Source organism: Vombatus ursinus, unplaced genomic scaffold (genome assembly GCF_900497805.2).
Source record: "Vombatus ursinus unplaced genomic scaffold, bare-nosed wombat genome assembly UNPS02013198.1, whole genome shotgun sequence".
In the NCBI taxonomy this organism is placed as follows: domain Eukaryota; kingdom Metazoa; phylum Chordata; class Mammalia; order Diprotodontia; family Vombatidae; genus Vombatus; species Vombatus ursinus.
In genome coordinates, this window is record NW_020952976.1 from 31,853 (window position 1) to 45,890 (window position 14,038).

Sequence of the window (14,038 nt, forward strand, 5' to 3'; positions counted from 1 at the left end):
AACCAGCAGAGGTCTAAGTTGATAAGTGTTAGGAGATAAAACTAGGTAGGTTTATTTAAGAAAGGTTGGTTGGGAAGGAGGTGGATTCATGGTCAGATTTTGAAGGGACCTAAGGATGTGGATTCTTGGGGCCCCTTCCAAGTAGGGGAGTAAGCTACAGGAAAGTAAAGAAGTAAGGTCTCCTCTTCAGCTGTCCGGTCATTTGTCACTTCCGTGCTGGAAGATGTGTTCCCCAGTGTTCTCCAGTGGCCCCAAGAGCCCTCACCAGCTTCTGAGCTGAGCCTTCTGGGGCAGAATCACTGGTGCCCACCGATCAGACTGCCCTGGGTCTGAGGGCTGGGAATCTAAGCCTCCCTTCTCTCTCCCCTCACTGGCCCAGGGATTCTGCAGTGGTCCAGAAGGGATGCCGGAGGAGGGAGGGAGCCTTGCAGCCCCTGCTGCTCCCCTGTCCCAGGAGGCTGGACAGGCAGGAAAGTCAGGGGGAAGGAGGACAGCACCTACCTATTGTTTAAGGCTCAGCTTGGGCATGGGAGAAGCAGAGTCTCAGAGTCAAACCCAAGTCTTACCCCACTGACTGGAAAGTGCAGCACTCTTTCCCGTATACCAGATTGCCTACTCTTAGACACAGTGGGCATTGACATTGGGAAGACTTGGTTCCCAAATCTCCCCTCTGATATTTAGAAGGTGTGTGACTTTGACTTCTCTGGGCCTTGGTTTCCCTATTTGTAGCACTTAGAGCACTGTAAGAGTGGAAGCTATTATTATTTGGACTTGGGGCTGGGTCCATGTGTTCTAGAACCCTGATATTCAGAATGTTACACTAGGAGATTCTCAAAGAGAGGCGATGGGAGTGTTCAGTGAAGAATAAGGGTCACTAGAACCCAGGATCCTTGCCTTCTGATGCCAAGGGAAGCTCAGAGGGCCACAGAGGCTGCATCCTAGCCTGGGGACATTGGCACAGCCCACAGCACCTGGCATTGCCTGTCCCCCTGGGTGACAGCCCATGGCCCTGGCCTCCCTTTGGACAGGGCTCCCTTCCTCTAGGGGCTGAGCCAGTCCAGGATGTCCTGTTAGAGTGGCCCTCCTGGCTTGACATTGCCTGGAAGAGTGGGGAAGGGGTGGGCACTTTGCCCAGACACCTTCTGGGCATGGTCTGGGTGGAGCTCCCTGAGGGGCCCCAGGCTGGCAATGGAAAAGGTACAGAGAGTTATCCAGGCAATGGGGGCCAAGGGAGGCAGCTGTCCTTCCTCTGTTCCAGGCTGCCAGGCAAAGGCTGGCACTAATGGTCAGGGAAGATGGGCATGTTGCCCCTTGGGACCCTTAGGAGAGAAAAGAATGTTAGGAAGCAGGGACTGTGGGGATCTGGGAGAGAGACTCAAAGCTTCTGTTTGGGGGTCTGAAGAGTAGAAGAGGGAGCAGAGACAGCCTTGGACACTGGGTCCTAGCCAATGTGGGTAGAGGTGTCTCATTGCAGTGCCCAATATGATGAGGACAAATGTGTCCTTCTGCTTACCTTCTCAGAAAGAACATGAAAGTATTAGGATCATAGGATTTATAAATGGAAGGGCCTTAGATGTGACCAAGTCCAATGTCCTCATCTGGCAGATAAGGAAACCAAGGACCAGAGAAGTTAAATGATTTGCTCATAGTCATACAGCTACTAAGTAAGAAAAAGTTGATGGGGAAATGGATGGGGAACTGACCCTATGGTGACCTCTAGGACTAAAGAATGAACCTCATTAGAACTCAGATTTGACCAGGACCTCCTAGGGCCCACAGAGCCCTCTATTTGAGATGGTCATTCATCTTCCATGAGATCAGGAAAGGAACCAGACGTCCACACTCTCTGCCACCCTCTCCCCGTAAGGTAGAGATACCCCCTTCCCAGAGAGAGCAGAGGAACCCAGAGAGGGGGATGGGGCTGGAGGCTAGGCCTGACCAAGCTGCCAGCCCTAGCTTCTGCCAGCCCAGGGACAGTTTCCCAGAGCCCAGCTCCTGGTACACAGAGGGCCCATTGTTCTTGCTGCCAGTACTGCCCGGCTCCGGGTGCCCTCCCCAACTGCCTGCCAGGCCTTTCTTGGCGGGACCTCATTCTCTCCTGGTCACCCTCACCTCCCACCCCCCCCCGGACCTAATGCCATGTCCAGTCTACAACGGGTACCGAAGCTGCCCTGTGCCAACCGCGAGGCAGAAGCATCAGCCTAGATGGATTCTTCCCAGCCACTCAATCAGTTGACCAAGCAAGCATTTATTAAGCTCCTACTGTGTACCAGGAGTTTTCCTGGAACACTTTGCCCATCTAGGAAGATCCCCTACTGAGAGTGTAGTTAATCCAGGAAGATCTTTCCCCCTCAGGTCTCCTTAACTTGGGGCCCATGCCCCCCAGAGATCCCTAGAACTTTACTCCAAGTATCCAGGTGTTTGACCATCTGGGATCTAATGGGGTACTGCAGCTCCCCTCCCCAAGCCACAGCATCACGGCATCTCAGAACTGGAAGGGGCCTCCAAGGGCATCTTGTCTAAGGTGTATCTGCAACGTCTCAGACCTCCAGTGCCAGGGAGCCCATCCCACTACGAGACACCTCTGATTGAAGGAAGTTTTTCCGCTATCTGCTGGAGATCTCCACTCTGGCACTTTCTGTCCATTGTTCCTACTTCTATCCAGTGGTTCCAAGAGAAACAAGTCTCATCCTCGCCCTGAGGGCATGAGGGACAGCCACGGTGCCTGGCACATAGTAGGCATTTGATAAATGCTCCGTAAATGATTGATTGGGGAGTGAAGGGAGTGTAGTCGCAGTCAGGGATTTGGTGGGGGCAAGGGGACCCTCAGGCCAGGGCTTCTGGGAACCGAGACCTCTTCTGGAGCCTGGACGTTTTCTCAGATGTGTCAGGTTAAATGCTGCTATGGGGGGTGAGGGAGGGTTAATCGAGGGGACTAGTATTGGGGAAAATAGGAAAGAAGGCTGTAGACTGGAGTCAGATCTCACCCTGAGGTCACCCTAGGACAGCTGGCTGGGCGTTTCTACTCCAGCCTTGGAGGAGGCAAGGTGGTGAGCTTGAACTACGGTTACAAAAAGAGGCCTAACAAGCTAGTGGTGACTTAGCATCAAGAACACTGTATTCAGTGTCAGAGGTCTTGGCTGGAACACTGGCTTTGTCACTTTTACTGCCCATTTGACTTTGGGCAAGTCATTTCTTGTCCTGGGACATCAGTTCCCTCTTCAAAATAAAGGAGTTGTGCCAGATGGCGTCTAAGGTCCCTTTGCAGCTTGCCATTAGGGATCGTTTTATTCTTCGTGCTTATATCCCCAGTACTTAGCACAGTGCCTGGCACTTAGTAGGTGCTTAATAAATGTTTATTAAGTTGAATTGAATTGATGGTGCTTGGTTTCCCCTGATGGCCCCCCCCCTTTCCCCTTAGAGATTTTACCTGTCTTGAAGGCACGTGATCAGGACCAAAAGTTCTCACTCCCCTGCTGCCCACATCTGTGCCCAGTCCAGCCATGAACCCCTCAGCGGTGCCCACACAAACAGAGATGGTGGAACTGGTGCCCAATGGCAAACACGTGGAAGGAGTGTGCCCCGGGGCTTTGCCCCCTGTAGGAGTAGAAAGGTGAGTCCATTGTGAAGGGGGTGGTGGGAAGATGGGACAGGGAAAGAGGAAGAGATGCCAGGCAGGCATGCCCTACCCTAGCTGTACTTGGGGTTTTCTTCTTGACTCAGAGGGGGATGAATGGGGTCACTGTTCCTCCTTATGTCCACAGGTGTGAGGGTGGAAGACCCAGCCATGGGGAAGCAGAGGGATTCCTGCCCCAAAATGTCAGCAAAGAGACACACTTCACAGATGTGAGCCCAGGACGGGGTGGATTAGGGATGAGAGGATTTGGGGGCTAGGGATGGAGGCTCTGGGGGAACTTGACCCAAGAATGGAGGGATGGGAAATAGCCCCGGGGATGGGCATCCAGGGAAGTCAGAGATGGAAGGTAGGTGGGGCCCCATGACAGATTCATGGAGGATAGTTTCTGGCAGGGGCAGGGACTGTATTCAGATAAGTGGATATGGGCCCTAGGGAGGATTAAGGATCCCAGATAGGGTAGGGATAGGGGCTGAGACTAAACCCAGGAACGGGGGTTGAGAATGGGGTCATGAATGAGAGATCTGGGAGGGATGGTGGGCTTCAGGGAAAGCAAAGGTTTGAGAGAGTGATCTCAGGATATTGGGTGGGGCAAGAAATGGAGAATGGGATGTTGGCTCAGGAGTTGTGTCTGGGTAGTGGGGTGGGAAAAGAACTCCTAATACCCCCTTCCCTCTCCCCATCTGTTTCTGCAGTTTGAAGGGAAGACTTCATTCGGAATGTCTGTGTTTAACCTGAGCAATGCCATCATGGGCAGCGGCATCCTGGGGCTGGCATATGCCATGGCCAACACTGGCATCCTGCTTTTCCTGTGAGTGTCCCAATGTCTTCCACACTGGCCCCCAAATGGCCCCTTCCCTCAGCCCTCCACCCAGAGCCCACAGGCATCTCTGCCGTTGGAACCTAGCCTGGCCTGGTCTGACCCTAGCTTCTGGGACCCCTGACTGGAGCAGGGCCTGACAATCTGCCTGAACCACGGGCAGGGGAGGGAGGGGACCATGGCCGGGGTATGGGAGTTCAGGGTGGCACTGGGGTTTCTGACTGAGCCTAGACTCATCCAATGTTAACATAAGCAACAGCTACAGCCCTAGCCTCACTCAGCCCCACCCCGATGCCGGCTCCAGCCACTGCCCCTAACCAGACACATAGACACACACACACACACACACACAGAGCTGGGCCCTGATCCTAGGCAGGGAGGCAGCAGGGCGGGGGAAGACAGTACACTGTCTCTGTGTCCATGCCGGGCTGTTTATTCCCAGAAAAGGTTTGGGATTTTTTTTTCTTTACCCTCAAATAAAAACAGACTAAAATAGGACCGGAGAAGTGAAAAATATGAGGTGATGGGAAAGCAGGCCACCTCCTGAGGCCCCCAGGGTGACCTGAGCTGCCTCCCTGGGCCAGGAGTATATGTGGGCAGGCCTGTAGCCGTGCATCTCTCTGTGTCTCTTTCTCTATAAAGATCTCTTTGCATCACTCTCTATGTGGGTGTAGGTATGTGTGTGTCTGTGCGCACAGTACATGTGCATTTGAACGCCACTGACCTGGGTTCAAATCCTGGCTCTGCTATGGAAACTTAAGCAAATCATATCTCACTGAGCCTGTAAGATTAGATCAGGCTTCTCACCTTAAGCCATGAATTTGGTTTTAAAAAAAGTTTTGATAACTATTTCAATAGAATTGGTTTTCTAATAATTCTCAGCATTTTATTTCATGCACTTAGAAACACTGTTGTGAGACGGGGGTCCATAAGCTTCAACAGACTCTAAAAAGGGGTCAATGGAACAGAGCTTACGGATCTTTGGACTAGACCATCCCTTGTGTCTTTCAGCTTTAATCAGCTTTAATCCGTTGTGTGTACATGTGTTTGCAGATATTGATGTATGTGTATGTGTGCACATGTGTGTCCCATGCATCTGACAGAGAGAATGTGTTTTCATGCAAACGTCCTGGGCCTCGCTGTTCCTTGGAATTGTTGACTGGGTGTCTGTGCAGATACCCCTTGGGGGAATCTCTCAAGGAGGGAGTCTGATATTCTTTGCTCCCAGGCCCTCCCCAGATGTTTATGGGTGAGGGCTCCATTCAATGTTTTTCTTCAGGCCAGAAAAGACAGTAGAAGGGATAGTAACGATTGCAGCGTACAGTTAAAAGTGGACCACTTGCTTCCTTCCTGGATTCTTATGTTGACTTGCTGGCACACCACCAGATGATCCTGGCTCTGTTCTGTCTAGGCCACCTGCCTCAGTTTCCTTTCCCCTCCCAATTTAAAAAATTGTATCTATTTTATTTTTAATTTACAGAATAAAACAAGCATTTCTATAACATAGTATAATTAAAAAAAAGATGATTGTTAAGCAGACCTTTTGGGAACACGTTTCTCCATCTCTCTCATCCCCCCCAAACAAAGGAAAGAGGGAGCTTTTTTTTTGCTAGAGTTTTCCTGGGCACCAAGGGTGGGTGTGAATGCCACACCTCCCCAGGCTCTCAGCTACGTGGGAGAAAGAGGTACGGATGGGATTTAGGGCCAGGACAGTCTGTCTGTCAAGGATTGGGAAGACACAAGGGAGCCTGACATCCCAGATCCACACTCTCCAAAGCCCGTCTCAAGCTAGGACCCTCCTGCTATCTACACAGAGTTCCGGCATGCCAGAGTTGGAAGGGCTCTCAGAAGACAGGACTTCCAATGAAAGGGCTTAGAATTGCAGAATGGAACAACTTAGAGGGGGCATGGGTGGCCTTGGATGGTCACCATCCAAGGCCACCCATGCCTGACCAGGGATCCTTTGATGACATCATTCAGCTTTTGCTTTCAGGCCTCCAATAGCGAGGAAGCCCACCCCCCCCCCCCCAAGGTAACCCATTTCACTTTGGGAAAGCTCTAACTACTAGCAAATTTTTCTTTCCCATCAAACCTGAATCTGCCCCTCTTCAGCCTTTGCTCCAAGTTCTGCCCTTTGACCTCAAGAACAAATCTAATCCTTCTTCCATGGCTATGATGACCCCTTTGGCTAAGTATCCCTAGTTCCTGGTATTTATATGCCATGCTAGGCTTGGAATCAAGAAGACCTAAGTTCAAATCTGACCTCAGACACTTAGGGGTTGCATGACCCTGGGCAAGTCATTTAACTTCTATGTGCCTCAGTTTCCTTAACTGTAAAATGGGGATAATAATAGCTCCTACTTCCCAGGATCATTGTGGGGATCCCATGCGATAATTTTTGTAGAGTGTTTAGTACAAAGCCTGACTCATAGTATGGGTTAATAAATCCTTGCTTCCTTCCTTCTAATCTTTTCAACACTCCACTCACATTGTTTTGGAGACATGCTGTAGCTCATCTCTTTCACTTCCTTTCTTCCTTCCTTCCTTTCTTTCTTTCCTTCTTTTGCACTTGGGGTTAAATGACTTGCCCAGGGTCACACAGCTAGTAACTGTCTGAGGTCAAATTTGAACTCAGGTCCTCTTGACTCCAGGGCCAGTACCTCATCCACTGCACCTCCTAGCCGCCAGCTTTTCTTTTTCATAAAATGTGGTGCTCAAATTTGAACACGGTACTCCAGGGGTGGCCTGGGCAGGGCCCAAGACAGTGAAACGATCTCATACCGAACACTGCCTCTCAGTTAGGTCTAGGCTAGATGCTAGAGCTGGAAGAAGCCTCAGAACAGTGTCTGAGCTGGAAGAGTCCAGAAGACACCGGACACAGACCCTAGAGGTCATGCAGTCCAATCTCTTTAGTTTACTGTTGAGGAAACTGAGGTTCAGAGAGGGGAAGGGACTTGGAAAGGCAGCCCCGTATAAAGGAAAGAGCATCAAATCTAGAACCTGCGTTCACTAGCTGAGTAATGCTGAGCAAACCACTTCTCCTTTTTTGAGCCTCAGTTTTCTCATCTGTAAAAGGGGAATACCAATGCCCACAGTCCTTGCCTCACAGGGTAATTGTGAGCAACCTGTTTCTGTAGCTGGAGATGCAAATGAGTGCTTTTTTTGGTCCATGCGTGACTTCACCAGTGTGGGAATTCCCAGCATGGAAATTCCCTTCATTGGTGCAGATCAGCAATCGGTCCATCCTTTATGATCTAGGAGAGCTTCCTTGGGTACTGAGACGTTATAAGGGACTGGCCCAGGGTCTCAAGGCAGGTATGTGTCAGAGGCAAGACTGAAACCCAATGCTGGCCCTCTATCCACTATGCCAGGCCTCCTTTCTGGGTTATTTCCATCACCCAAGATCAGATAGGAAGTTAGAGGCAGAGCTAAGACTTAGATTCAGTTCTCCTGGTTTCCAGTCCAGGATTTTTCTTCCATTAGAAACAGCTAAGTGGTGTAATGGTTAGAGCACTGAACCTTGAGTCAGGAAGACCTGAGTTCAAATCCAACCTCAGACACAGGCACACACTTAACTTTTGCCTTTCTCAGTTTCCTCATCTGTAAAATGGGGATAATAATAGCACCTACCTTCCAGGATTGGCATGAGGACCAAATGATATGGGCTTCACAAACCTGAAAGCTCTGTGTAAATGTCAGCTACGATGAGTATTCTGCTTTCCCATCCTGACGGCTACATCTCTCCCTCACTAATATCCCCTCTCTCCCCCAGCTTCCTCCTCACCTGTGTGGCCCTGCTCTCCAGCTATTCCATCCACTTACTGCTCAAGTCTTCAGGGATTGTAGGTAAGAGGACTCTTCAGAAAGCCAGTCTCTACAACCTCCAAAAAGCCTTCCTAGATTTACCATAGCCCCGGGTAGCAAGGCCCCAAGCCCAGACTTCAGGTACCAGGCCCGGGTATAAGTTTGGAAGGCTCGGACCTCACCGTTCTGATGCCCTGCCTAAAGCCATCTCTCACATCCTCCAGGTATCCGGGCCTATGAGCAGCTGGGCTATCGTGCCTTTGGAACACCAGGGAAGCTGATGGCAGCAATAGCTATCACCCTACAGAACATTGGAGGTGAGGGAACAGGTGCTACCCCTTTGTCTGGCTGCACTCACACCCTTTAGGCAAATTATTTAATCTTCCTGAGTTACACTTCCCTATGGAAAGTAGACAAGTCACTAAGTCCTAGTGTGAATTTGGGCAAGCCCCTTTGAGTCTCAGTTTTACCGTCTGTGAAATGGGGGCATTGGGTTAGGTAATCTCTGAAGTCCTAGATTAGATAAATACCTAGTCCCTTTGATTCCCTTGCCTGGTTTATATGGTCTCCTGTGATTCCAGTAGGGTGGGGTGGGTGCTCACCTAGGGTGTCATCCCATTCAAATTAGGGCCACCCCTGGGGTTCTGTGACAACCTAATGGTGCCGAAGCCTGGGCTCATCTCCGCCACACCCCCCTTCCCCACCCCCCACCCTTCTCCACCCTCCCACCTCATCATCCCTCTCTCTCTCACTAATATCCCTATGAGCCATTGGGAAAGGAACAGGGAACATGGCTGATGCTTCTCCTGCTACATCCCCCCAACTGCTCCCTCTACCTCCTTCCCTAGCCATATCCAGTTACCTGTACATCGTGAAATCTGAAGTGCCCCTGGTCATCCAGACCTTCCTCAATCTACCAGAGAAAACCTCGTAAGAGTCATTCCTATTCCTAGCCTGAGAACCAGGGAACCAGGGGAGGGACAGAAGGGATGGTCCTCGGGGTGGAGAGGGAAAGCAGGATGCCGTGGGGGCAGGGGATGAGCCTATCCTGAGAACTGAGACATTCTGGGAGTGGAGAAGGGAGAAAGGGGGCCGGGAATCGTCCGTTTCCATAGGAGCGATGGGCCTGCACTGGGGAGGAGAGATGGGCTAGTCCAGAATTGGAGAGGGATAATGGCCTGTCTTTGAGAGCACAGAGTGTGGGGTCTGACCCTGGCTGACAGAAGGGGAGGGGGTGTAGTGTTGAGGGAGGCCCTAGATTCTTGGTTCCCTCTAAAGGAAGGAGGAAGAGGTGGGGATGTGACAGCCCAGGCCAGACTATTTCCAGGCCAGGACCTCCCCTTGGTTTGCTCTGCTCATTTGCTCCCAGGCCCACACCCCTGGGCCTGGGGCCACGAGCCAGGAATTCCCCACCCCTCCCCCTCACTGGGCCTGGGCTTCTTTCCGAGCCAGGTGCCATGCATGGGGCCTGTCACTTTAAGGAAGCACAATTTGGTCTTGGTACTAGTTATTAATACTCCTGATGGCCTCTCTGTGCCCTTTCCCCTCCTCTGACCCTCTCTCCCTTGCGTTTCTCCTCTTTCTCTTCTTGTGCTGATTCCTTCCCCTGCTTCTCCCCTCTGACCCTCTGTATTCCCTGGGCCCAGCTTTCAAGAAGGAATCACCAAATTATCCATGCCTCTCTAGACCCTCAGCTCCTCTTCTCCTTCCTATCCCACTTTCAGTGGGGCAAGGCAAGTTAAAGCTGAGGACTTCAAGGCAATATTGAGGCAAAATGACTTGATTTAGCATTTTTAGACCTGTGTTGGAGACTCAGCTCTCTGCTCACTGATTTTGTGATCTTGTGAAGCCCCTTTCCTCTCTCTGGCCTCAGTTTCCCCATATGTACAATGAGGGAGGCTGGAGTGCCTGATATCCAAGGCTCCTTCTAGCTGTAACTAGAAGGAGATTCTGTCATCCAAGAATCCCAGGGTTTCCAGAAGGTCCTGCCTTTGGCCCGGGGATAGATGTCTCTACTCTCTGTTCCCTTTGCTGCAGGGGTCGAGCAGGGGAGGGGGAGGGGGTGCGGTGAGGCTTGTGGGAGCTAGGCCCAACAGCAACTCCCCCACCCTCATGGGGGGAGGTGGAGGATGACTGGCCCAAGAAAGGGCGAGGTCAGGGAGAGGGTTTAGCTCTTAAGCTCCTGCTATTTTTAACTTAAGGCCTCTGGGGTTAAACCCCCCATAGCCCAGATTATGCCCAATGATGTAGGCTCTGCATCTCTGCTGGCTACTGAGTCTAAGGCCCTGCTCCTGCCCAGGCCAGGAGCCTTCCCCTGGACCCTGGAAGGGGACCTCAGAGGCTGTTCCCTTCCAGTCCCGGCCACAGAGGGCCGAGGACCGGACCGGCACGTGCCCTTGGGAAGGGGTGGGAATGGGAGAACAAAAAGCTAAATTGGAGCAGGGTCAGGATTCCAGGAGACTCCTGAGGAGTAATACCCCTCATTGCTCCCGAATCCTCATTCCCAGGCCACCTGAGCCCTCCCCTAGCCCTTGCCTGACTTCCCAGCTCCCTCACCATCTCAGGGTCCCCAGCCTTGACCTCTCCCCTACGCACATCCTGCAAGGGGGCTCATTCTGGGCTGCTGGGGTGCACTGGGGAGGCTGCCTCCAGGGAGAAGGTCAGGGGGGCCGGGGCTCCTGAGGTGGGAAGCGAGGGGCCCCAGGGGACAGGACCATGTCTCTCCCTTCACACCAGGCATCCCTGACGCCTCTTCAGAGGCAGTTCTGAGACCTTCTGTTCTATGCCCTCTCCTTCCCCTTCCCTCCAGGGATTGGTACATGAATGGGAACTACCTGGTGATCCTGGTCACAGTCACCATCATCCTGCCCTTGGCTTTGATGAGGCAGCTGGGTAAGAGGCGGGGCGCGGGCTGGGCTGGAGGGGACGTTGGCTGCAGGGGGGGGGGGGGAAGCGGGTGGTCCTGGTGCCCTCGAGGAATGGGATGGGGCTGGGGTGAGGACAGGGGGACAGGCCTTCTGTTCTCACCCTCCCACCTCTACCCTTAGGATACCTGGGCTATTCCAGTGGCTTCTCTCTCAGCTGCATGGTGTTCTTCCTGATTGCAGTAAGTGAGGCCCCCTGCCCCCCCCCCCCTGCCCCCACCTCTGAGGTGGAAACATGGCCCCTATCTCCAGGGATCCCAGTTGGGAGGGGGGAGACACGGTCCTAACCTGTGGGAGACTCCAATATCAGGGGAGAGATAACTCTGCAGGAAGCTAGGTCACGCTGGGTGAATTCTGAGCACCTGGGACTAGACAATAGGGTCATTGCCAGCTGAGCGCAGTGTGGGTGTCCATACTCCCCATCGCTGACCATGAGCATAGGGAGCCTGACGATGCCTGTGTTGGGTACTCAGTAGCATCCTTACTCCCCCAGGTCATCTACAAAAAGTTCCAGGTCCCGTGTCCACTGTCCACATTCTCTGCCAATGTGACGGGGAATACCAGCCATGTGCAAATCATCATGAAGGATTCCTCGGGTGGGGACCCCCTCATCCAGGCCTCCAGTGACGAGAGCTGTGTCCCCAGCTTCTTTACCCTCAATACGCAGGTGTGCTGGGGCCAACTGCGGTCAAGTGGGTGGGTGCCAGCCCTCAAGGGTGGGGAGGGAGGCCCTTGGAACACTGAGGTCCCTCACCTCCAGGGTCGAGGCTTTGTATTATGCCCTGGCTGGAGGTCCCTCAGGCAGGTGGGGAAGGTCCATGCCACTAAGGGCCAACAGCACCTCCTATTGTCCACAGACAGCATACACCATCCCAATCATGGCCTTCGCTTTCGTCTGCCACCCAGAGGTGCTGCCCATCTACACAGAGCTCAGGGAGTGAGTATGATCAGGGTGAAATGGGAAGAACGCTGGATTTGAGGTCAGAAGACCTAGAGTCAAATCCTGGCTTTGTTACTTCCTAAGTGACCCTGGGCAAGTCACTTAACCTTGGTAGGTTCCAATTTCCTCATCTCTAAAATGAGGGGGTTGAACTAGAATGACTTCTGATTTACTAGCTCTGAATCTGTAACCCTGTGACACTTCTGAGAGGCAATGGGAAGGAATGGAAATAACCCTCATCTAAGAATTAAGAAATCCATGCTCTTACTTATTGGCTGTAAGACCTTGGGCAAATCCCTTTCCCTCCTAAGTCTCCTCATTTGTAAAATCTATACCATGGTGCCACTTGAGAGACAGGAGGATATGATGGGAAAAGCCCTGATCTGAAAAGCAGGATAGCTGGATTGGATAGCCCATTTTTTATCTCTAGGCCTCAATTTCCCCATATGTAAATTGAAGGGATTGGAGCAGTGGAACTGTAAGGGTCCTTCCAACTTGAACCCTTCATGTTCCATATCCAAGCGTCTTTCGAGCTGGGACCCTTCATGTTCCATATCCAAGGGCCCTTCCAGTTTGGACCCTTCATGTCCCATATCCAACGGTCCTTCCAACTCTGACCCTTTATGTTCCATATCCAAGGGTCCTTCCAGCTTGGACCCTTCATGTCCCATATCCAAGGGTCCTTCCAACTCTGACCCTTCATGTTCCATATCCAAAAAGGTCCTTTCAACTCTGACCCTTCATGTCCCATATCCAAGGGTCCTTCCAACTCTGACCCTTTATGTTCCCTATCCAAGGGTCCTTCCAGCTTGGACCCTTCATGTCCCACATTCAAGGGTGCTTCTGGCTTGGACCCTTCATGTCCCATATCCAAGGGTCCTTCTGGCTTAGACCCTTCATGTCCCATATCCAAGGGTCCTTCCAGCTTGGACCCTTCATGTTCCATATCCAAGGGTCCTTCCAACTCTGACCCTTCATGTCCCATATCCAAGGGTCCTTCCAACTCTGGACCCTTTATGTTCCATATCCAAGGGTCCTTCCAGCTTGGACCCTTCATGTCCCACATTCAAGGGTACTTCCGGCTTGGACCCTTCATGTCCCATGTCCAAGGGTCCTTCCGGCTTGGACCCTTCATGTCCCATATTCTAAGGGTTCTTCCAGTTCTGATCTTCTATGATAAGATATAACAGACCAGGAACTGGACTTAGAGTAAAAGACCTGAGTTCAAAACCTTCCTCTAATATTTACTAGCTGTGTGACCATGGTCAATCACTCAACCTCTCTGAATCAGTTTCCTCATCCATACAATTATTTTTCCCATGAAAAGGGATGATATCACTTATGATACCTTCCTCACAGGATTAGAGACAACGTATATAAAACATACACCTGAAAGCAGGACACATCTATGGCAGTAACAGTTATTGTTCTAAGGACCTGCATTTGTCTTTTGCTCAATCTTGCTCCTTCCTCGTGACCCCACCCCCAACTCTAGCCTCCAGGAATAGACTTCATTCCTGGGCACTGACTATGCGGGGAGAGGGGAGAGCAATCTCTGGTGCTTAATCCAACTGTTGCTCCCCTACAGCCCCACTAAGCAGAAGATGCAACACATATCCAACTTGTCCATTGCTGTCATGTATGTGATGTATTTCATGGCTGCCCTCTTTGGCTACCTCACCTTCTATGGTATGAGAAAAGTAGGCATAGAAGCCAGATTAGGATGTGGGTCCCCATGGGCTAGGGGAAAAAAGAAGCCAGGTGTCAGGGGCTATATTCCCAAAACCTAAGTGAGTCTTCGACGCCAGGGGTCAGTCAGTCATTCAAGTGCCTGGCATGGTGCTAAGTGCTGGTGATCCCTGACCCAATTGGGTCTGGGAGGGCAGGGGTCAGAGGCTGCATCCCCTAGACCTGGG

General features: G+C 51.8%; 1 protein-coding gene across 2 annotated transcripts in view; it reads left to right on the top strand.

Annotated features, from left to right (window-relative positions):
- Nucleotides 1-13,975, top strand: part of LOC114040464 (sodium-coupled neutral amino acid transporter 3-like) — a 28,107-nt gene extending 14,132 nt beyond the window's left edge. For both annotated transcript variants that reach the window (XM_027858578.1, XM_027858577.1), the window contains 11 exons: nucleotides 3,422-3,613; nucleotides 3,765-3,846; nucleotides 4,330-4,445; nucleotides 8,227-8,300; nucleotides 8,483-8,575; nucleotides 9,107-9,188; nucleotides 11,068-11,150; nucleotides 11,306-11,364; nucleotides 11,676-11,849; nucleotides 12,040-12,119; nucleotides 13,711-13,975. In XM_027858578.1, coding sequence (XP_027714379.1) covers nucleotides 3,504-3,613; nucleotides 3,765-3,846; nucleotides 4,330-4,445; nucleotides 8,227-8,300; nucleotides 8,483-8,575; nucleotides 9,107-9,188; nucleotides 11,068-11,150; nucleotides 11,306-11,364; nucleotides 11,676-11,849; nucleotides 12,040-12,119; nucleotides 13,711-13,912 — 1,155 coding nt within the window. In that variant the 5' untranslated portion in view covers nucleotides 3,422-3,503 and the 3' untranslated portion in view covers nucleotides 13,913-13,975. The remainder of the gene's footprint in view (nucleotides 1-3,421; nucleotides 3,614-3,764; nucleotides 3,847-4,329; nucleotides 4,446-8,226; nucleotides 8,301-8,482; nucleotides 8,576-9,106; nucleotides 9,189-11,067; nucleotides 11,151-11,305; nucleotides 11,365-11,675; nucleotides 11,850-12,039; nucleotides 12,120-13,710) is intronic.
- The last annotated feature ends 63 nt before the right edge of the window (nucleotides 13,976-14,038 follow it).